At 46.5% G+C, this 22420-nt stretch overlaps 1 protein-coding gene and 1 long non-coding RNA gene across 4 annotated transcripts in view; one reads left to right on the top strand and one right to left on the bottom strand.

The window, feature by feature from the left end:
- Positions 1-22420, bottom strand: part of LOC126505265 (uncharacterized) — a 420992-nt gene that overhangs the window by 176282 nt on the left and 222290 nt on the right. The gene's annotated exons all lie outside the window — the stretch shown is intronic.
- Creb3l2 (cAMP responsive element binding protein 3 like 2) overlaps positions 1-22420 on the top strand; it is a 114095-nt gene that overhangs the window by 44334 nt on the left and 47341 nt on the right. The window contains exons 1-2 of one of the 3 annotated variants that reach the window (XM_050148038.1): positions 13117-13254; positions 21534-21750. The exons of 1 other annotated variant lie outside the window; for it this stretch is intronic. In XM_050148038.1, coding sequence (XP_050003995.1) covers positions 13252-13254; positions 21534-21750 — 220 coding nt within the window. In that variant the 5' untranslated portion in view covers positions 13117-13251. Of the gene's footprint in view, positions 1-13116; positions 13255-21533; positions 21751-22420 lie in introns of those variants that run through there. One more of the 3 variants, XM_050148039.1, reaches the window with a different exon arrangement.

The following is a 22420-nucleotide window of genomic DNA, read 5'->3' as shown; positions in this document are numbered from 1 at the left end:
TATATATATCATGGGTGCTTTCTGATTAAGGTTGGTGTAGAAATAGCTCAGTGTATATACCTCCTGTCCTTAAGGCACATGGAATTGCAACTCGGACCTTTGACGGAGATGCCACAGTGTGCCTGTAGTTGACATTCTAAGACTGTCATGGATAACCCAAGCCTCCCTTCCTCTATACCCCACATTACCTTCCTTTCAAGGAGACTCTGTTGTGAATTGCTGGCCCTTTCTAACGGACATTGGCAAAAGCCAACAGAAAATCCCAGACAGCATTATTTTTACCCGTCAGTGACTCGAAGCTCAGCCAGACTGGGGTGTGTGTGAAACAAGAACGCTGGTGCCCCCAAGTCGGTTGTGAAGTTGGAATGTGTTATGTGGAGTGGCCATTAATCAGCCTGGTGATAAGCAGGTTTTCAGCAAAGCAACACCGGAAGCCGATCCTCTTTTAAAGCAAGTACAGTGACTTAGAGGGGCAAACTAGCTCCCTAACCCTGAGCCCTGCGACTTTCCAGGAAACAAGTCATGATGCAATCAAGAGATACCGACACGTATCTCTTTTCAAAGTTCTTCTTAAATGGTTGAAGGATTCTTAAACTCCTGAGCAGGGAAATAAATGACTGTGGCTGAACCCGGGGTCAAAGGAGAAAGAGATGCCAGGAAACCTTAGTATTGGTAAAGCCAGCAAATATTTACTAAGCACCTCCTACCTGTGGAATTTCCCGTATAGGTGGGGTAGGGTCGCTGTCAAACAGGCAACAAAATGGGAGTCAGATAGGAAAGTTCAGAAGAGATAAATGTTGATTTCAGATAATGGCAATGTGGCTGATAAAATAGGGCCTGTGACCCCCGAGGAGGCATGGGCGCTGTCTTCCCGAGCTGGCTTTGGGGATGGGCAGCTGAGAATCCGAGGGCCTGGGTGGGGAACTTAGAAGCAGTAGCTGGGATGTGGGGAAGGTTGTGCATTGCGGTGGGGATGGGTAATAGAAATCTAGCACCAGAGGACATGCACGTCTCATTTCCACATTTCCCAGATGGTTTTAATCACCTTTAGGGGGCGGGGGAAGCCTAGCGTGGTATCAGTCACACAAATGATGATAAGAACAAGTAGATTTTTCTCATTATCGATCGCTTCTTGCAGTGGTTATGTTCCACAAAGTCACTGGATTAGCTAACAGATAAGGAAAAATGTGGAGATTCCTATCAGCCTCTCATGCTAGCATTATCATCAGTCTGTTGATACGGAACCTTGATTGTGTGTTCTTCTGTTTAGAGACACTTCATTCAGTGTATTCTATGGGCTTATTTACACTGGCCCTCAGCCAAGAGCTCCATACCTCGCTTGAATGGAACTTATCTGTCCTGAGGATGTTTTCTGTAAAGGCCCATCATAATCTCCTTGCTTTAGGGATGACACATGGCATCGGTCACAGCTGTGCCTGGCGCTGCTTCAAACAGCAACCTCCTCAAGTGCAAAGATGTGTAAACACGACACTAAGCAGACCCTGATGAGGACGCTGCTTCCGGGGTGAGGATGGAGCCAGGCTCCCGGCGCCTGAAGTTGAGCTGCACATGGCCACTGTTTCCGTACTTTACAGACTCACAAGAGACCATGGCACTGCCACTGATTTGGGAGGGGCGAGTAAACTGTAACCAGCAGATGAGTCACAGATACAGAGTCTGTGGGCCGTGAAGAGTGTCCTGCTGTCCCTGCTGACTGGTGGTGTGTGGCTGACACTATGGGAAATGAATGGCTCACTGTAAACATGGTTCGGTTCACGGAGCCGAATCTTGAAAACCTGGGGAAGAGATAGCTAAAAAGGCTGAGGGAGCTGAGAAACAGCCCCTTATGTCTCAGAAGGGTTGCCTTTCATTCAGTAGGAGCTTCAGCATGTGTGAGTTTCTGCTGTGTACTAACTGCCCAGAAAAGGACGCAGCTGTGAATTGACTTCACCTAAAATGATGGACAGGTATTTTTCCCACTCTCCTGAGAGCCGCAGATGAATCTGGATCCTTTCTTCCCGTAACCACTGTTGTCTGGTAAGACTAGACATGCTGGAAAACCACATCTTATGTCGCCCACACACTAGTAACATAGGCATGGTTCTCTCTTCCATTGTTTAAGAATTTTGTGTGCTTGTGATGATTATGCTCCATCTGCATCTTCACCTTGAAGGATGAATTAGCTGTGGATGCTGACCTTTCGTGGTGAAGGATAGAATTGAGTCAAGAAAGTGGTTCTTATACTCAAGGAAATAGACTCAGTTTCCGGCTCCACCCCTGTCCTAACTGTGCCTTCGGGTCTATTGTGGAGCCTCTCTGGGCTTATATTTTCTCACTGATAAACTGATTAGGATAATTACCCAGCTCATATGTCTGGACTGAAAATTTATTCAAATAATAGATCTAGCCATTTTTCTCATTGTACCCCCATGGCAAGGTGCTTGTGGACAGCTACTTCATTGGTGGTTTATCGGCTAGACTGTGACCTTTGCCTTCCAGCTGCTCTGCCGGGAGAGGATCACTCCCAGTCACACCTTATCATATCTCCAATGTACACGGGCTTCTGCATCAGTAAACACCCAACCCAATGGCACTGTGTACTTTCTTTCTTCTAAACACAAATGTTCCAGAGTAAACATGGAGGGAGATTCCCGTAGATTTTTTTTTTCCTGTAATCTTGAAGGAGGAGTTGCTAGGTTTTATGTGTTAGCTGTTAAGTAAGGGGCTTGGGGATGCTCACTAGCTATGATAGACAAGTGAAAGGTATGGAAAGCTCCTCCTTTGGTGTGATGCCCATTTCACCAATGGAAAAGTGCAGGACTAGGAATGACTTGAACCACAGGATCCTGACCAATAGCCAAGCCTTTGACGTACTAAACTAGAGACATAAAGATTTCCCCCTTTTATGATAATTTTGCAATTACGTGGTACTATGTGGTTAATTTTGGAGTTTGGAGCAGTACCTTACACATAAGCACATTTTCCCAAGGTTTATATTTTATTTTAAGAATCTATTTATGATCTTGCAGATCGGCTCCAGGTTCATGGGAATGCCAGGCAAATGCTTTGTTACTGAGCGCCAGTCCCTGCACATGAAAGTCTTTAAAGCCTTGTATGTGAAGTTGGCAGGTGAGACCCGACTACCAGAGTACGTCCCAAGGTCAACCTCACAATGGCAAAGATGACAAGGTCATCAATCTCAGGCTAAACTCTACGTCCAAGTGGCTGTTTCTCTCTGATCTTTGATAGCTAATATCTACAGGCGAGAAAATGGCTTTTGTTCATGTTGGCTTGACCTGTAGATAACCTGGGGCCATGATGATCTCTGGACCCTGATGTGAACTGGCTCATTTCTCAACCATGTCGAGGAGAAGGGCTTCTTCATGGATCTATTTCGGTCACTTTCCCATGATGTGGGAAGATCCCACCACACCTCCCATTATATCTGTGTGATCTGTTCTAGTTCACACTTAAGTGAACATACGCAACGTCCCATGATCATTCTGATCGTCCCTCGGATACCCACCAGTTGTTTCTGTTTAGGACACAGAGCAAAGGTGTTGCCGTGCATCCAACACATGTGTCAGATCTCACAGTCTAAAACAGTGGACGGGTGGCAGGCTATTGTGATGAGGCTGCTTTGCAGAAGTTCACTAGTGTTCATGCTCCACATCAGTTCATCAGAAAGAGTCAAACTAGCAAACCCGAGCTGGAAAACCCAAGCACACTTACACAGCCAAGGGGACCCTCTTAGGGTTTAATACTCATCTTGGTTAAGGTGAATTGGCATTCCGTTTCCTTCTGGTAGTTGCAACAGGTATCTGCTAGTGAGAGCCAAGTGGGGACACCAAAAACTCTCTCACATCTATTTTAGTCTTATAGAATTAGAGAGTCACAATGAGTAACTCTTGTGTTATTCCTCCCAACACACACGCATAGTGTTTCTCTGATTACCATCGAGCTGAAGCTTGGGCACTAGCTGGGGAAAATAATTGGATCCTGAATGGAGTTTTGGCAGGATGGAGTACCAGCCTCCGTAATGGATAAGCAGGCATGTTCTAGTTCTTTGTACATCCAGGACTCAGTCTAGCTTTCCCAAACCATCCTGCCTTCTTTTGTATCTTCTCTGAATTTAAGACAAAGTGGACGGAGAACCGAGGGAGACACGGTGGAGGCCTCAAGACAGTGAGTAAAGCAAACATGGTCATGAACAGTACCTGGAGTTAGGTGTAGGAGAGGCGTTGTTCAGTTCACACTGGGACCTTGTTCCTATGTGGAGCCAGGAACCAGAGGAGAAGGACCTGGAAGGGTAGTTACATGGAGGCAGGGCTAGGGGGCTACAGAGGAGTCAGGGAGCCAGCTCAAACTGGCTGCAGGGAGACTGGTGCCCTGTCAACTTGTAGAGACAGGCGATAGAGAAAGCAGAGGTAAGGATGAGTCTTCTGGGAGCCTCAGGAAGTGAAGCTGGGCTGTGACCATTCTGGAGTACAACATATGTTAATATGTTTCCAAATCTCTCCTTCCTTCCTTCCTTCCTTCCTTCCTTCCTTCCTTCCTTCCTTCCTTCCTTCCTTCCTTCCTTCCTTCCATTTTCTTGTGAACATTTTCTTTAAAAGGAAATCAATTTCTTGCTGCCTTAGATTGTTAAGAAAACAGACCCCCCCCCCCACTCCCCACATCCCCAGTTCCCCCCAGACATGGGCCAGAGCAGTGCAGCAAGGAGGCTAGAGGTGAGGTTCCAGCCAGACTTATATTGTGGTCAGACTTCTCAGAAGGGGAAGCAACAGGTGGGAGGCTACATCAGGTTGAAGAGACCAGTGCTGAAGGGAGAGACCTGGCCCCTCACTCCAGGCTAGAGGGTGTCTGTGACAGCCTCCCCGAGTTGACATGCTTGTTCAGAATTCACTTTTTCTCACATAACCATTTTTAGGGGTGAACCAAGGAGAGGTGCAGGAGTGGAAAGACATGAGGCCAGATGGGGGTCTCTGAGTTTTCTGTTGTTCTGTGTATTATTAGTCTGCCTGAGATACTGTATGTAATAATGCGCCATGGCTAGACTTGCTTCAGAGTGGGGACTTCTGACGGGTTTAGAGCCTGAAATGCCAGGAAGCCAGTGTAGTTGGATTTGGTTGAAGGCTTGATCTTGGCTTATGGAGTTTTATCGTGTTCTCAAAGAGAGAGGAAAAGGGACCAGAAGGATGACTCAGCAGGTAAACACACTTGTCACCAAGCTTGGCAACCAGAGTTCGGTTGGTTGTAGGGACTCACATGCTGGAAGGAAAGACCCAGCTCCTGAAGCCAACCCTCCACATGCCTATCCCTCCCCCATCATGTAAATAAAGGAAATTCAGGAAATCAAATTGAAGAAGGAAGGAAGGGAAGAAGAGAGGGAGGGAAGAGGAGAGAGAAGAAAAGAAGTAGAAGGGAAAGAAAAGGAAGAGAAGGAGAGGAGAAGGGAGAAGAGGAGAGAGAGAGAGAGAGAGAGAGAGAGAGAGAGAGAGAGAGAGAGAGAGAGAGAGAGAGCGCCAGCCAGCACACCCAGCTTTTGTGACATTGGACATTGGTTCTGGGTATTGAATTCACATCCTCACACCTGTGCAGTGGGTACTTTAGCAACCGAGTCATCTCTGCTGCTTCTTTTTAGGAAAGAACTGGTCCCATCATGAACATCATGAAGACCCTTCCCTGTGACATCATCTCAACCTAAAAACCTTCTGAAGGGCCCATCTCTAAAATATCAACACACTGGGCTTTAGGGATCCGAAACATGAAGCTGTGGGATAATACAGTTCTGTCCTTAACATCGTTACAAATGGCCACAGAAACTGCATTTTGAAATGCCACATTATTGTCTCTTGTTTTCTATTGGTAGACATCTGGGCACGGCTAGCTACCTCCTTTCTCAGTTCTTACCACCTTGTAGTCAGATGTCATCTGGAGCCTCAGCCTTTCTGTTGCCCCTCTTCTGGGTTCTCTAGCCAGCTGTAAGCTGGGTTGAGGCTTTCGTGTATATTTTGGGGTAGTTGGCCTGCCTTTTCCAGATCAGCAGGAGGGAAGTCTCCTTAGTTGAAGACATTTTAAAAAGAACTTTCTGGTTAGGACAGCCCTAGTGTCCCAGTTAGGGTTACTATTGCTGCGATGAAAGACCGTGACCAAAGCAAGCTGAGGAAGACGGGTTTCTTGCTTATACTTCCACACTGTGGTCCATCACTGAAGGACACCAGGACAGGAACTTGACCAGGGCCGGAACCTAAAGGGAGGAACCGATGCAGAGGCCATGGATGGGTGCTACTTACTTAGCTCGATCAGCATGGCTCAGCCTGCTTTCTTATTGAACCCAGCGACAGAACCACAATGGGCTGTCCTCATGGATCACTAGTTAAGAGAAAGTCCTATAGCCGGATCTTATGGAGGCATTTTCTTAGTTGAAGCTCTCTCCTTTCAGATAATTCTAACTCATGTCAAGATTAAAACTAACCACACAGGTAGACAGGCTGGCCTCCCATTTAATGAACTCAGTCAACCAAATCAGAACCTCAATTACATCTGTAAAACAGCCCTCATGATAGCCTCCTTTGTCTACCCTACTCTTACGGCAGAGACTGCACTCTAGGGCAGAGACTTACTACCCAGAGAACAGGGAGCAGAGACCTGGGATCAGCTTGGAATCTGGCTCACCGCAGTAGGTGAGTTCCAGTGAGTGGCCAGGGTCTGTGTGGTGCCCTTGCTGGCAGCAGTGGGTAGGTATTTGGATGGTAGGATCAGAACTATGCTTTTAACTATTTGTTGCTGGTGGCCACAAGTCACCCTAAATATAGCTCAGAAATCTGAGCTTAACTGAAGCAATTCAGGATGGAGACTTGGATTTACACAAGAAGTCCATGATAGAATGATGCTGGGAGCCCTGGTGGCGCCCCCTGGAGCCTACCTGGTGAGTAGCTGTCAAGGAAAGGGTCTGTGGCAGGGCCTGGGAGTCTCTTGTGAAGAGCTTCTGACTGGAGCTGCCTGCAGGCCTGTCCTCTCACCAGAACAGCTCAGAGGTCACAAGTCCTAATTGCTACTCATGTGGGGGAGAGAGTGAAGGGGAGATTTCTGGCCACTTAACAGTGGGAGTAGAGAGACGTTTGGTGATGTGGGGTGTTACTGCTGTGCAAACTGTATTTTAAATCAACGGTGCCCAGTGGGCTCTTTATTTACTTATTTAGCAGAAACAAACAAACAAATAAATAAATAAATGGAATATCCAGTATCTGCCCCCCGAACAGAAGACACTGCCTAGTCAGGTATCCTCACTGTCCTTTGCTTCCTGAGGACCTTTTAAACCAGGTTTCACTTAATTCTTTTAAATGGAGTCTGTTTTCAAGGCGGGAAAGCTGTTTTGTTTTGTTTTTACTCTGCCATCACAAACTTGAAAATTTTTGTTGCAGAAAACGTAGCCCAGGAAAATCGCGTATCTGGTTTCCTCCGTAGGTACTCTCCCTTACTTCGCCATTTCTCTGCCTGTTTATCCCTACTTCCCGGCATTTTGTAAGCAGCTTGCTCTCCTATCATTGAGAAACTACGGGAATCCCAGGTTTTTCAATGCATATGTATGTTAGAGCTTTTTAAAATGTGTTAGCAAGTGGATTTCTGCCGCAGCATCATAAACCGTTATGTAGATACGCCTTAAGTTATTTCAGCAGTCTTCTCGGGGCCCTTTCTGTTTCACAGGAGGTTGGTGGTGGTGCAGGATGATCGGCTCCGTGAGGAGTGAGGAGACCCATCTCGGTGGCTGCGGTCCTGCGTGTTGATCCACTGCCCAAAGCTCGTTGGTACAGCGAGCCTGCTGCTCGCAAAGGCCAAACTCCTGCTGAATTTGCCTTTCCCCTGCTCAGTTCCCCAGGCTCCTTGCAGCGGTTTTAAATGCCTCTTTTGTGAGTTAGCAGCCCCAATAAACAAACCACTTTGTTGAATCTAGGGGTATTAACACTGCCACAGTCTCCCAACTTGACCGTGCGTGGCAGACGTCACGAAGCGGCGGGGTGGTCCAGCTGCACCTTGGTTCCACACACAGGCTCTGTGTATGGACTCAGTGAACTGGGCCTTGTCTTCCGTTTTTCCTTCTGAATGGGCTGCAGGGGCAGAAATCTGCTTACACAAAGGTGAGCAAAGGATCGTGGTAGTGCCTTGACTTTAAGGCTTAGCTGAAAGCCTGACTTTGCCGATGAGAAGGGCATGGAGGCATGGGGCACATGGATTCTAGTGGGACATCAGGAAGGGCGGAACATGCAGTCATCAGCTCATATATCAATCTTTTTTTTATTTTTTTTAGACTTGGTCCCACGTACACTAGGTTTGCCTCAAATTCTCTGTGGAGAAAAGGATGACCCTGAAGTTTTGATCCTCCTACCTCAGCTTCCTGGGTGCTAGGGTTACCAGTGTGTGGTACCCAGTTTCATGTGATGCTGGAGATTAAGCCCAGGACTTGAGGCATGCTAGCTAAGAGCTCTGCCAACTGAGCAACACCCCCGGCCCAGGGTCTCCATTGTGACAGTATACCTTTTTGACTATTTGGACTATATGGTGACATGTTTGGTTGTCACCATGATGAGAAAGGGGACTCCACTTACATGTTGTGCCCTGAAGCTCTATTGTGTGTAGGCTAGTCCTGATGCATGGACAGCCATTTACAGCATGGCCTGATTGAGTACCTCATGCAACTTCAGAAAGTTCTTCTGAGGAGTGGTGTAGAAAGCATGAAACCATGGGATTGGATTGTTCTGGAATAAATTGTCCTGCCTCTCTTTTTCCCTCTGAGGTATTTATTCAGAGCCAAGGCTAGGGAGATCATGGCTTTTGTAGATCAGGGAAAAGTAGTACAGGGCTTTTAAGTCTTCATCTATACTTGGCCTGTAAAAGTTGAGTCATGGTTTTGTTTTGTTGATAAACGCCTTTCTGGTTGTTTGTCTCTGAGGCCAGCTGTGGGAAGGGTGGAAATAGGCCAGTACTCTCCAGCTGTTAGCTCAGCTGTCCTCAGGGGAGCAAATTCTCTGCCAAGAGGCCCAGAAAAGGCCAAAGAATGGAACACTGACTCAGGCTTAAGACTTGTTTTCAGGCTATATATTCCCTTAGGTGTAAGGGGAAACTGAGGCCAACCACATCACTACTGCCTTCTGAATGTCAGGAGGCCATGAGAGACCAGGTCCACCCTTTATTTTATAATCTGAGAAAAGAGACCTAGAAAGGTTTAAGGATTCATCTGCGGTTACAGAATCAGGTAGTGACAATATGTCTAAAACTAAAACCCTTAGGTTCCCAATGAGCCGTTCTTTCCAGGACACAGCCGGCTTCTCGGAATTTATTAGTGAAGCTTCGCCTTTCTACAATATTATTTAATATTTCTAAGTATTCCCACCAAGGCATTGCATCATGATCCCATTCAAGCCACATGCGCTCCTTAAGGCCACCAGCTGCACGGTGGGGGAGACGAATGTTTTATGAGCAGTAGGCCGCTCTCCCATCATGCCGCAGTGAGCAGTTTTCCACCATTGTTTAGGCATGAACAATACACAGAAGCAGCACCCTCTGTTGTCTTCAGTGTAGGAAGGGAGAGGGAAGGCCTTGGCGATGACGATCACACACACACACACACACACACACACACACACACACAAGAGCACACACAAGAGCACACACCTCAAGTACGCTGTTTGGCAGCAAGTTTTAACATGTGGTGTTTACATATGTTTTCCAGGGAGACTCAACAGAATATTTTTAGTTTGGATGTTCTTATAACAACCTGCTAAGATCCCAGGGTTCCATTTTGTTCTTTCTTTGAAAGACAGCAACGTGACCTCTGCTGCTTAGAATCAGACTAAAGAAACTGGGTGTGGTCATGATCCTGTCTGTCAAGCTGTTGCAGGTCACTCCTTTTGTTTTGGGCCCTGTCATGGGTTCCCAGTGACCCAATGAGGATATTTCCCAGGCTTCATAATGATTAATTTAAGTCATTTGGGTCTTTTTGGTCAGCAGTTTCACCAAAACAGGAATGCCGCTTAGCACTGGCCAGTTCCTTTATAAAAGTCTGAGGTGCGTCTCGAAAAAACAAAAACAACAAAAAAAAAAACAAAACAAACAAAAAAAAAAGTCTGAGGTGTGGACTGGAACGATAGTTCAGCACTTAGGAGGACTGACTGCTCTTCCAGAGGGCCTTGATTCCATTTCCAGCATCCACAGGGCAACTTAGGACCATCTGTAACTTCAGTCCCAGGGGAATCTGAGGCCCTCTTCTGGCCACCCTGGGTGTGTATGCAATATATAGACATACATGAAGGTAAAACACCCATACATAAAGTAAAAATAAAGGGAAAATTATCCCATGGGTGGGAAATTTGCATACAATTATGATTTCTGAGCTGGGTGGTGATGGCACATACCTTTAATCCCAGCACTCAGGAGGCAGAGGCAGGCAGATCTCTGTGAGATGGAGGCCAGCCTGGTCTACAAGAGCTAGTTCTAGGACAGGCTCCAAAGCTACAGAGAAACTCTGTCTCAAAAAAACAAAACAAAACAAAATTATGATTTTTGGCTAGAAGAGCATCAAAGAATACCACGGATGTGCTCAAAGTTGGTTTATGAGGAAGCAGTCATAGGGAGTGTGAGAGAGGATTTGAGAGTGGAGGTGTGGGCCACTTGCAGAAAAGGAAAAGAAAAGATATCCATTATAAACTGATGAACTGGCAGCCAGGGATGTGGCTTAGTTGATGGTGTGCTTACCTCACAGGTACAAAGCCGTGGTTTGACACCTAGCATGCACAAAATGGTGAGTACGATCACTGCATAATTTTGTGTGTATATGTGTGTTTATGTGTGTACATGCATGTGTGCCTGCATGCATGTCTATAATTCTAGCTCCTGGGAGGCGGAGGCAGGAAGAGCAGGAGTTCAAGGTCATTTTGAACACTTAATGAGTTTGAACCCATAATAACTTTTTACATAAAGAAGTTAATTTCAAAAATAAATTAATGATCTAAACATCGAAACCCTTGCTAAGTAAGATGGGCAAACAGGATGCTGGTGTGAGTTCACTACGAAAAAGATGATATTATCAATTAGTGAACTTGATCATTTTTATAGTGTTACTGCTCTATGGACAGGTGAGAGAAGTGCTTGGTATCGTGTCCCAGCTTTAGCGTGTAATGAAAATGGCAACAGTAAAGCAGCAAACCTCACTAAGCTCACATTACGTGAAAGGGGCTGCCCTAAGGGACCAGAGAAACATAACACCGCATGTTCGAGAGGAGACAGGGAGTCCCTAGAGCTTCACCTGAAGTGTTTACATCTCTGGCAAATGTACCATTAGCTGTTTCTCCTGAGGCTGGCAGGGCAGGATAGCAGGGACTTACAGGAGGCTTGTCACTCTCCACTGCTCCGGGATATTCTGGCCTGAGCAGGCTGCTCAGCCTTTGTGTTCTAGAAGCTTTTGGAGGTGGGAAAGGGCTTGTTATCTCAGTTGGCGTAAGTCCATTAAAGCATCTGAATATAGGAGCGGGCAGCCAGGGGCTATTGTGTTCTAAGTTTTTGCCATTGCTCACCAGCCAGCCAAGATGGAGATAAGAAATTACCATCTAGCAATTGGGGCATAGCTTTCATGTTCATATGGGTTCCTCGGCCAATATCCTTTTACTATGTCACGCCTAAAACATGTACATATTGAATGTGTTGTCATTACAATTCTGAAAGGCAGATTGTATTTCTGATTTTCAGATGAGATAGAAAGTGCAGATGATTTGGCCGAGGTCAGATGCTAATAATAATAGAACTGACTTAAAAATACAGCCATCGCCAGGCAGTGGTGGCGTACACCATTAATCCCAGCATGCGCAAGGCAGAGGCAGGCAGATCTCTGTGACTTCTAGGTCAGCCTGGTTTACAGAGTGAGTTCCAGGACAGCAGTGCTGTTACAAAGAGAAACCCTATCTCGAAAAACCAAAACCAAACAGGCAAACAAAAACCAGCCATCTCTCAGGATCTAAAGAGCGCCCTCCTTCTTCTGTGATTAACAAAATCTGTAGACATTTAAGTCTTTGGCATAATGACTTAATATTTGCATAAACCTACACACATCATCTCATGTAGTTTAAATTTTCTAAATAATTTACAGAATAAGGCTATGTAAATAGATGTTCACTGTGTTTTTTAGGTAATAATGACAAGAAAAGAAGTCTGTTAATGTTCATTACAGAAATGGTTGTTTGGTTTTTGTTTTGTTTCCGAACATTTTTGGTTTCGGTCCAAGGTTATTGGGTCCATGGTTTGCAGATGGAGAACCTGTAGCGTGTGTGTGAATCCACTGAGTGAGACATAGCTCCACTTGGCTAAGGTCCCCTACTGTGCGGTAGTCACTATCATTCCAGAGAGGTGGGGCGTGCTCATAAAGTCTGACCAAGAGACTGCATGGCTGAGAGCCAGAACCTGTGGGATTCCTATTGCTCTTATCTAGGGTGATGGAGCTGCTTCTGGCAGTGAGCCACTCCCTGGGAGGTTAAACAAGACGGTACCTTGTACGTCTGAAACGCCCCCGCCCTGTGACATAGTTGGCTCATAAATAAAACCCAGAGTCTGTGAAGTGTACAAACTTCATGACCTCTTTACCTCGTCATACCTGACATCTTTGGCATTAGGTCTTCCCTTAAAGGTGAGATTGAATAGCAAAGTATATATCCTGTTCTGAAGATTCCACGTGGCAGCAGCCGTGGAGGGTCAGGGGGCAACTCTGGGAACCTCTTCCCTCCCTCGTTTATGGAGCCTTGTGTTTGATCAACCCTTGACTCTGATTCATATACCACTTTCGGCCTTTGGTTTTCTCAAGTTGGACTGATCAGGCTACTACTGATTTCCAGCGCTTCTCTGACTTTGGTTCCATGTTATCACCCACAAGTGTTTCAGGAATGGCGGATGTTCGTCATTCAGAGTGGACTCAAGATACTGGGAACGAGTATCTTAACAGTGTCTTCACTGAAGGATATGAGGGAACACCCTGCACTGTTGGGACAAAGCCCAAAGGTTGGCAACCGAAGATAGTAGCTGAGGATAGGTGGGTATACTTTCTGTTGAAGAATGAAGGAACCTAAAAGCTTCCGTGGGGAAGGGGAAAGATTTCTAGAAGAGATCGAGCAGAATACTTTCCACATTTGCATACTCCATGACCATGTAAAGAGCTCAAGAAGGGCTATCAATCAACAAGGGACAAACAGGAACCAGGAAGAGAAGATGGTAAATCAGAAATTTAAATCCATTTTAACCTAACCTGTGGGTAAGTTGGGTTTAGACTGAGCTGTGTTGGAGTCTGTTTTCTAAGTGTGGTAGAGTTAAGAATGCACGTTTTCCAGGCTGTGGTGTGTAGGGAAGACCAGGCACGGGACCCTTTGCTGTCAGCACTCCCGTCTAAGAGTGGAGGTGACTCATCTGAACCTTGCCTTGGAAGAAGAGAAAGGGAAGAAGGAGGGGCTGGCCATGAAGACAGCTGTTCTTCATACCTCGAGTCTCCCTATCTCCCCTTTATGGCTGGAGAGAGTAGAAATGCAGACTTCATGCTTTAGCATTGAGTGGTTAGCTCTGTCTATCATGGTTATGAATGACTTTCATTTGACTGTGAGATTCAGCTGCCTGCTAAGGTAGAAGAAGAAGAAGAAGAGAAGAACTCATACGCTCAAAACAAACCAAAGAGCCCACCTCTGTCACTGCCCTAAAAAGATGCTAAGGGTTTTCTCTGTTACCGCAAAGAGATGGTTCTGCAGATGGGGCCCAAGTTAAAATTCTAAAAGCATAGCCAGGTGATGGTGATGCACGCCTTTAATCCCAGCACTCGGGAGACAGAGGTAGGCAGATCTCTGTGAGTTCGAGGCCAGCCTGGTCTACAAGTTCTAGGAGAGCTAGGACTGCTACACAGAGAAACTGTGTCTCAAAAAAAAAAAAATTCTAAAAGCATTTCTTTTCAACTAGGAATCTGAGTTACTAGCTCTCTAGTGGAGGTGTGGAAGTGGACAACAGTGTTGGAAAGCAAGCTAGAGACTAGGAATCCTGCCTTGCTCCTGCGGATTCCAGTCTCCACCCTCTGGCCTATGCTAGTCTTGTGAAGATAGTTACAGCAAGTGCGGAAGCAGTCTGTACTCTGAAAAACACCACACATTGAGCAGGGAGGGAAAACATTGCTGTAACTTCTTGCTAGCCTCTATGGGGGATCAGATGGTTACCCCGGGTAGTGGGAAAGGCTCTTTGTCAGACTTCCAGGCTTGTTGGGGTTCAAAAATCACCCAGAAACACATTTTGGGGTCATTTGCAGCTATAGATGTCAGTGATGCAAGCAGAAAGCAGATGTAACTTGTTTGTGCTAGCTGAATGGAACCCTCGGAGTCCTAGTGGCCATCCATGGGCTAGTCCTCCCTTAAAGTTATGAACTTTTACATGCATGCCGTGTGCGTGTGTGTGCGTGTGTGTGCGTGTGTATGTGTACACTAAGTGTAGACAGTCTTCAAAGGAAACAGTCCATTTTCCATAAAGCAAACTCAAGAAGGCCTGCTGTGGGCCATTAAGGGTCAGGCTACATTTGGTAAAAGTTCACAGTATCTTCTTTTAATGATGGAAAGTTACACAGTTTAAAAAGCTGCTCTTTCTGGTGCACGACGTCAGACAAATAGCATCTGTAAAAATTTACATTTAGATTAATAAGTGGTGACAAGAAACCTTGAAAAGTGTTTTGAGGTTTACAGCAAAACTGAACAAGAAACCCTAAAGATTTCCCAGACAGCTATATTCATGATCATCATCTGGGTCGGAGTGACCCATGTGTTACAGCCAATGAGCGTGGACACACCCTTCACCGGAGAGTTAGCAGTGCATGCTAGACTTCCCTCAGCGTTGTGCATTCCGGGAGTGTGGAAAAATGTGTGTGGACATAGGTCAGCAGGACAGGAGCATGCACAGGAGTTAACTATTCTTTAATCCTGGTGTGTCCCTGTCCCCTCTCCTGCAGGGTAACTCTGTGTATAAACTGTGGGTTGCACCTACCTGTGGAATCATAGTTGCTCTCCTAGATAGAATCCACCCATGCCTTTATAATTTGATTAATTCTATTACATTGTTTTAGCTACAAAGAAAAGCACACCTAGATAGGACATTCTTCAGTGTATATGTCTTACAATAAGACTTGAGACAGTTTTTGTTACTACTAGTTAGATTTCAATAAAACAAATGGCATTTACCAATGTAAAACCAGCCCCCCCAAAATACATCCACCCCCAACCCCTTTAATAATAAAACGAGCTCCAAGGCTTGGCCCCTTTTATTTTTTTAATTTAGAGACATCTTCAATTACCTAAAGTTTAGTGGCAAAAACAAATTGGGCAGTAACGGGATTTGACTCATCAGCCTTTTTTTCTTTCTTTTTGGCTTGTAGCTTTGAATGTTGCCTTCTTGCCTCTGGTTGTGTATAAAGATTCCTGAGTCAGAACCTCTCAGGTCTAAGACCTCTGGGGGAGGGGACAGGGAGAGCAGGCTGGTGGTCTCCAGCGCCTGCAGACAGCCCCTCCTATCCCAGCCCAGGACTGTTTTGCTGGAAAGAGGTCTCTGTTTCTAAAGTCAGTTTAAGGCGTGTCCTCTGAATCTTTTTTTTTTTTTTTTTTTTTGTCAGCTTGCCCCGCCACATTCCCCACTTCCATGGCTCCGTCCTTGGGCATGCTGTGCTGTGTGTGTAAGGCTCCTAGCTGTGAGTTTTGATATTTGAAGTACAAAGCCTTCTTTTTTTTCCTGTCCAAGTGCAATTTTTTTTCAGACAGGGGCCCACAGCGAAGGCAGCCCTAACTCCCAGACCACAGACCCAGAGAATAGGACACTTAACGAGTACAAATTGGGGGCTTCTGATGGCTGGCCCTGGGGTTCCTCTATCTGAACCCCTTTACCTGCTTCACTGCCCCTAGGGTAGAGGCTACAGGGGCAAAAACAAAAACAAAACAACCCCCCACAACAACAACGAAAACAAGCAAGCCCACAACAGGAGAGGGCCTTTTCCCTTCTCCTCCGGGGTAGAAAGCTTATATAGTCTCATTTCATGTTGCATGCAACATTTTAGAAAATTATAGAGTGCTCTAGCCAAATAGGTTGCTAACCATGGCCTGCCAGTATTTGTGAGTGATTACTATTATCTCTGTTGGCAGGGCTTAGCCGTAGTGCATGGAATGCCCTTCTATCTGGGACAGACTTCAGGGGTGGGCAAGCCTGGGTAAGTAGGGTTTGTGTGGCTGTGGCTGTGGGTGTGTCCCAGGCAAGATGGTCTAGCGCATGCATGAGTTTGTTCAGTAGGTCCTTGAATCAAAGCAAACACACACACACACACACACACAGAGAGAGAGAGAGAGAGAGAGAGAGAGAGAGAGAGAGAGAGAGAGAGCGCTTCACATAGGTGATAGGTTGACAGCTGCGAAGTCCCAGTCTGCTCTCTTCTTGTTAGGCTGTTAGCACCCAGGACTGTGGGCGGCAGATCCATCTGTACGTGAGACTAATTATTTTCCCTCTTCCTGCCTACCCCCTCACCTGGCCCAGTGCCTTGTCCAGAGAGCTGTATATAAAGCCACACTGGATGAGTGGCCTCGGGGGTGAGTGCTTTGAGGAATAGAATCGGAAGTCTGTGTACCAGTTATTTGAACTCATTATAATCCCTTCAGTTTCCTTCTATCTCATTTCTTCTTCCCGACCTTCATGCCTTCAGATCTTGGAGCAGTTATTAGCATTAGTTCACCTACATTGTGTTTGTGTATGGGGTGTGTGTGAATGTATGTGGTGTATGTATAGGTATGTGAGAGTATACACACCTGTGCATGCATTGAGACCACAAGAGGACATTGGGGGTCCCCTCTCTATCATTCTCTGTTTTGTTCCCTTGAGACAGGGTTTCTCACTGAACCTGGAGCTAGGCTGGTGGCTAGCAAGCCCAGCCATCCTCCTGTCTCCACTACAATAGCTTTTAGATCATAGTCACATGTGTGGCCACTTCTGGAGAAGGACAAAAAGCCGTGCTGTTTGACTTCAGCTGGCATGGAGCTCAGCCAGCTACATGGTAGACAGACAACCATAAGTTTGGAAGGAGAGCTTTTGGGAAAGAGTGAAGAAGCCCAAGGTACCAGAGAAAGCGTGCTTAGAACAGAGGTAGGACAAAGAGAAGGAAATACTATGCTTTTCTGAATAAATCAGAAACATGGGATGATCTCAGAAGCCACAGGGCCACAGCCCGGTAAGATGCCGTGCTAGGCAGGGGTAGAATTCTGGGAAGGAATAGTAAGTACATTATCTTTTTAAAGGGACCATTACTCTATCACTTTAGCTTGACTTAGGTGAAACTGCCTTCTAGGGCTGATCTCCTAGGCTGGCCATTGACCTGCCTAACTGGGAGATTAGGTCTCCACCCAGCCCAGAGATTTCATCCTTTTGACCAGAAAAAAAAAATAGTTTTCCCATAGTGGGTCTTTATTATTGCTCTTGACACCACTCTTAAATCTTTAAAAGAAGTTACCAGTGTCTTCACTGAGTTGGATGAAACATGTTATGTTGTGAGGTAGGTTTTAACCCAGATGACTCTGAACCCTATCTCAGAAATACATGTTAGGGGCCAGACAATACCTCTGCCTTCTTTGTTGGTGGATCACAGAAGGCAGTACTGGGTACCTCTCCACTGAACGAACACTCTCTTGGTGTGTTTGTACAGTTTTCATGTGGAAGACTGTTGTGCTCATTAGTGGATGGACTGTCTGTGAGTCTGTCTGCTTAGCATTAGAGGCAGATTCCAGTGAGCATGCTGTAGAAGAAAGGGCACAGAATGTGGAAACACTTAGGCTTGGCATGCAACCTCAGTTCCATGCTTCATCAACAGCACAACACTGGACAAAGTACTTGGTCATCCTAGTCCACAGTGTTCTCATTGATCCATAGGTGTGTCTCTCTTGTAGGAGAGGATCCAGGCAAGCCTACCATGCCACCTAAACTATTTCGAAGAACTTTCCACGCAGCTTGATTGTGAGACTCAAATATCTCTTTCCTGGGAGAAGCAAGGGGGGGAAATCCCATCGATTAGAAATAAGAGGACCCTAGTACAAGGCTTTGTGATAGATGACTGTGGGTTGCTAGGCAACTTTACAAGATTTCTGTCATCATTGAGTATGGAGCAGGCTATGAAAGTAAACTAGCAAAGCTAGATTAATAGGCAGGGAGGTAAAATGTGATGCTATTATCTCTGAAGCAATTGAACTACACTTACGTAAACTACGCTTATATAACCCTCGAGTTAGTTGCTAAAGTATCTGAAGGGTCCAGAAGGTCTTCCTCTTTGAGGCCCGCTTCATTCTTTTCTCTGATTTTGGACCACTAGACCATAATGCTGGTATCAGTGATGGGCTGATACTGGCCTGGGCGCTTCACCAGCCGTGGGAGGTTGACCTGTCTGCCAGGTCCCCAAGACCAAAGTTGCCAAGTAGACATGGCCAGCACCATTTTGCTGGGCTAGGTTGTGGCATCTGGTAGAACTGATTGAGCGTCATCTCTTTTGTCCCTGAACCCACTCAGTGGTTACCTCTGTTTATTTCAAGGTGCATGGCTAGGCACTGTTGGTCTTTGCTTCTGGGGAGCTCCTTTTCTCCAGAGGGGGAGGTTCTGGTGTAACAACTGAATTTTCAGGGCTGCCTGTCATTAGGGCTAAATTGTTTCATAACATGATAATTACTGTATCATCCAAAGTAGGGGGAGCCTGAGGAGGGCAAACAGAGCCGGAGGTTTATTATTGGTTATCGAGAGGATGTTCATGAAAACATTCATTAGTGCTGCTCCAGAAATGAAAACAGGGTGTCAGCAGAGCAGGCCAGCCTAGGCAGCTTCGCCTTGCCTCTGGATGGAACGGTGTTCTAGAGGCTTAGCAGAGCCAGCCTGTCCAGCCAGCGTCGACCTTGTAGCTCGGGATGGAATTGTGGTTTGGAAACAGGCAGGCTCTGATCAGTTCTTGCTCTTGAATCTTATGGTTTGTATTATTTACTTCCCTTTCCGTTACTGTGATTTTGTTCTCAAAGCGAACGCCATCCAACACCTCATAGTATTCACAGTCCGTGAATTCATCAGGCCAGAAGTGTAGGCTGCTTAGGGAACCATACACTGACCTTAGCTTAGTGTATAACAGGAAATCTGGTTCAAATTTTAGCCGTACAGCTGCCCTGCTCCTCTCTGGATTCAGCTGGTTGCAAAGGAAGGCTTTTGTGTTCCATGCATACATGTGATTCAGAATCTCCATCTTCAGGTCCTCCAGATAATTTCTGTGTGTGGAGATGTTTAAGACACCCTATCCTAAGTGGCCATGCCTTGGAGAGGCCTGGGTCATTTTTTGTCTTCCTATTTATTTCATGACCTGGACCTTCTAAAGTTTGACATTTGGTAGCTGCAGCATCTGTGGATTTTCTCCTCACCCTGGACACATTTAAACCTCTAAAGACTTTGTCAGTGTCCAAGGGCAAAGTGGTGGAGGCAGCAGAGCAGTGAGTGGAAGCATTTTCCTGCTGAAAATGGGAGTGAATGTAGAATTAAAGCTGGTGAGGATAGCTTCAGTATGGAGACGTTTTTACTTTTGGCAGTTCGGGGAGACATTTTTGATTTCATACCCAAGGGGAAAGTGAGTGTTCCTGACATCTCGTGGGTATAGGTCCAAGATGCGGTTAAAGATTCCATTATATATATATATATATAGACCAATCCCCAACATACACACACAATCACAACACACACATACACACACAATATACACAAATAGACACACACAATATACACAAATACACACACACACACTGCTGCCGCCACAGCCACCCCCACAAAATGTATGTAGTTCAGTATGTCAGCAATGAAGTACTAAATACCCAACAAAAGGCAGGGAAACCTTTCCCAGGCCTCTCCTACACCCATACGTGCTACTGCACCACCTCCACACCAGAACTGAAATGATCTACCATTTCATACCAACATACCAGCCGTGCTGAGAGAAGTGTTGTTCTGCAGATCCTCAAAGCATCACTGCATCCCTCCGATGGAGGGAGGATTAATGGGGCTTCCTGTCCTTCAGTGTGGGCCAGTGGAGCAGGGGAGAGAGTGACCCCAGGTATTACATAGATGACTCCTAGTGCATGTTCATGGCTTAGCCGGGGCTGAGAAGTTTAACAGATTTAGAGCTGGAGGATGGAACGTGATTCAAAAGATTAAATGGAAGAGAAACAAAAGTCTAGTGGAGAGAACAGAAAGGAGTAGACTGTTACTGTACCACATGCCTGGTACAGTCAACTTACAAAGAGAGAAGGGTTCCTTTGGCTAACGCTGTGGAGTCCTTTTGTGTAACTGCTCACTTTGCATAATTGATCTCTTGGCCTAATTGGTTCGGGCCGATGCTGGCGCTCTGGGCAAGCCAGCATACCTGGCTGTGTGTGGTTGTGGCTGAAAAGTGAAAAAGAGGGTCCTCTGTAAGGGCGTTTCATCCGACCCCCTGCTTGGCCCCACCTCTTAAAGGCTCTATTGCCTCCCAATGACAACATGGATGAGGACCAAAACTAACACATAGACTTTGGAGGTGGGCGCGTTCTAGATTCAGACTATAGCACTGCCTCTAGTACTTTTGAGTTGGGCACCTGATTATAACCATCCTCTGTGATATTGCTCGTGCAGAGTGTGGCTGATCGTTCCAACAATGGCCTTCAGAGAATCGCACCATCCCTCCACACTCGTCTGCAAGTGGATTTTACCATTCTTTTTTTCTCCCAGAAAGTAGAGTTGCATTGTGCCACCCCATGAGCCTGGGCTGGATTTGTCTTTTGCCTTGACCAGAGAGTCCATGGAGACAAGGATGTATGAGCCCGAGGTCATTCATCCTTCATTTTGTTCCTTATGGAAGATTCCTACCCTTCTGTCAGGGAGCCCCACCCAGCTTCGTTGACTGAGGGCCCAGGTGTCCAGCTGCCTGAGCCCAGGCCCTAGCCAAGCATGCAGCTCAGTGTGACTGTATCATGGCACCTCAGTGAAGTCAGTTCCTCACCCAGGCAACCCACAGAATGACAAGGAATGATAGGTTATGATCAGTTGAAAACACTAACTATGTACAGCCAGAGGGCAACCCTAGTGCCCTCAGAGGCTGCTCACTGTGTTTGTGAGGCAGTGTCTCATACAGGGACCTGGGGCTCCTTAATTAGGTCTGACTGGCCAGCAGTCTTTGGAGTCCACCGGTCTCTGATTCCCAGCACTGGCATTACAGGCAGCACCGTGCCTGTGTTCTCATGTATGCACTGGTGATCAGACTCGGGGCCTGGTACCTGCATAGCCAGTACTTTGCCAGCTGAGCCATCTCTCCAGCTTCCGCTGCCGTGGTGTGATGGACAGAAGCAGGCAAATGAATTGTGCGAGTGACCACCCGTCTCTTTGCCCTGGAGTATGTGTTGAGTATCGGATGAAGAAAGCATGAATTCTTCCTCCTCTGCTTCTTGCAGCACTTCTCGGAGCTCCTGGATGAGTTTTCCCAGAACGTCCTGGGTCAGCTCCTGAACGACCCCTTCCTCTCAGAGAAGAGCGTGTCGATGGAGGTAGAGCCATCTCCGACTTCACCAGCGCCTCTCATCCAGGCTGAGCACAGCTACTCCCTGAGCGAGGAGCCCCGGGCTCAGTCACCGTTCACCCATGCGGCTGCCAGCGATGACTTCAATGACGGTAAAAACCGAGAGCACCGAAACACAGGGGGGCCTTAACCCCTTTGACTCTCGCTTGTCGAGGAGACGGGGTGTGGGCTCTGTTATTGTTAGCATCCTCAGTAGCCACACACCCACTGCCTGGTGCTAAGGCTGTAAATGCCAGGAGGTACACCATACCCTTCTTTCTGCTAGGCTGCTTCTCAGGGAACTTGCTGTTACTCAGTCATCTTGCTCTCTTTGGCTTGGGCCTTGGGCAGCAGAGCCCCCCTGTGCAACCGAGCTGGCCTCTCAGCTGTCGATACCAGCAGTATGGGAAGCTAGCTAATTGTTTTAAAGGATCATATCGTTTTCCTGACAAAGGATTATTTATGACAGTTCTTATCTAGAGAAACCTCTGGGGGCATCCTCTTTGTTTTCCAGCATGTTCCACTGACCCTACATGTATGGGATCTTGGTGAATATTCTTGGACTCCCTTGCTGGTCTCCATTTCGTGCCTATTCCCATAAACAATGCTGCAGCTTGTCATTGTTGGAGGACTGGCCTTTCTAACCCCAGAGGTGCTAAGATGTCTGGATCATTCCTCTATAAGCCTTTATTTGCTGTATTTTCTACCTTGCCAGTTTTCCACATGTGCATGCATTCATACACATACATGTGTACACACATGTGCACGCGCACGCACATACAA

The sequence above is a fragment of the Alexandromys fortis genome, unplaced genomic scaffold (assembly GCF_014885135.2).
Source record: "Alexandromys fortis isolate MF-2015 unplaced genomic scaffold, M_Fortis_MF-2015_v1.1 scaffold_57, whole genome shotgun sequence".
NCBI classification, from domain to species: Eukaryota; Metazoa; Chordata; class Mammalia; order Rodentia; family Cricetidae; genus Alexandromys; species Alexandromys fortis.
The sequence above is the reverse complement of the archived record's forward strand: the minus strand, read 5'-3'. Positions and strand labels throughout refer to the sequence as shown.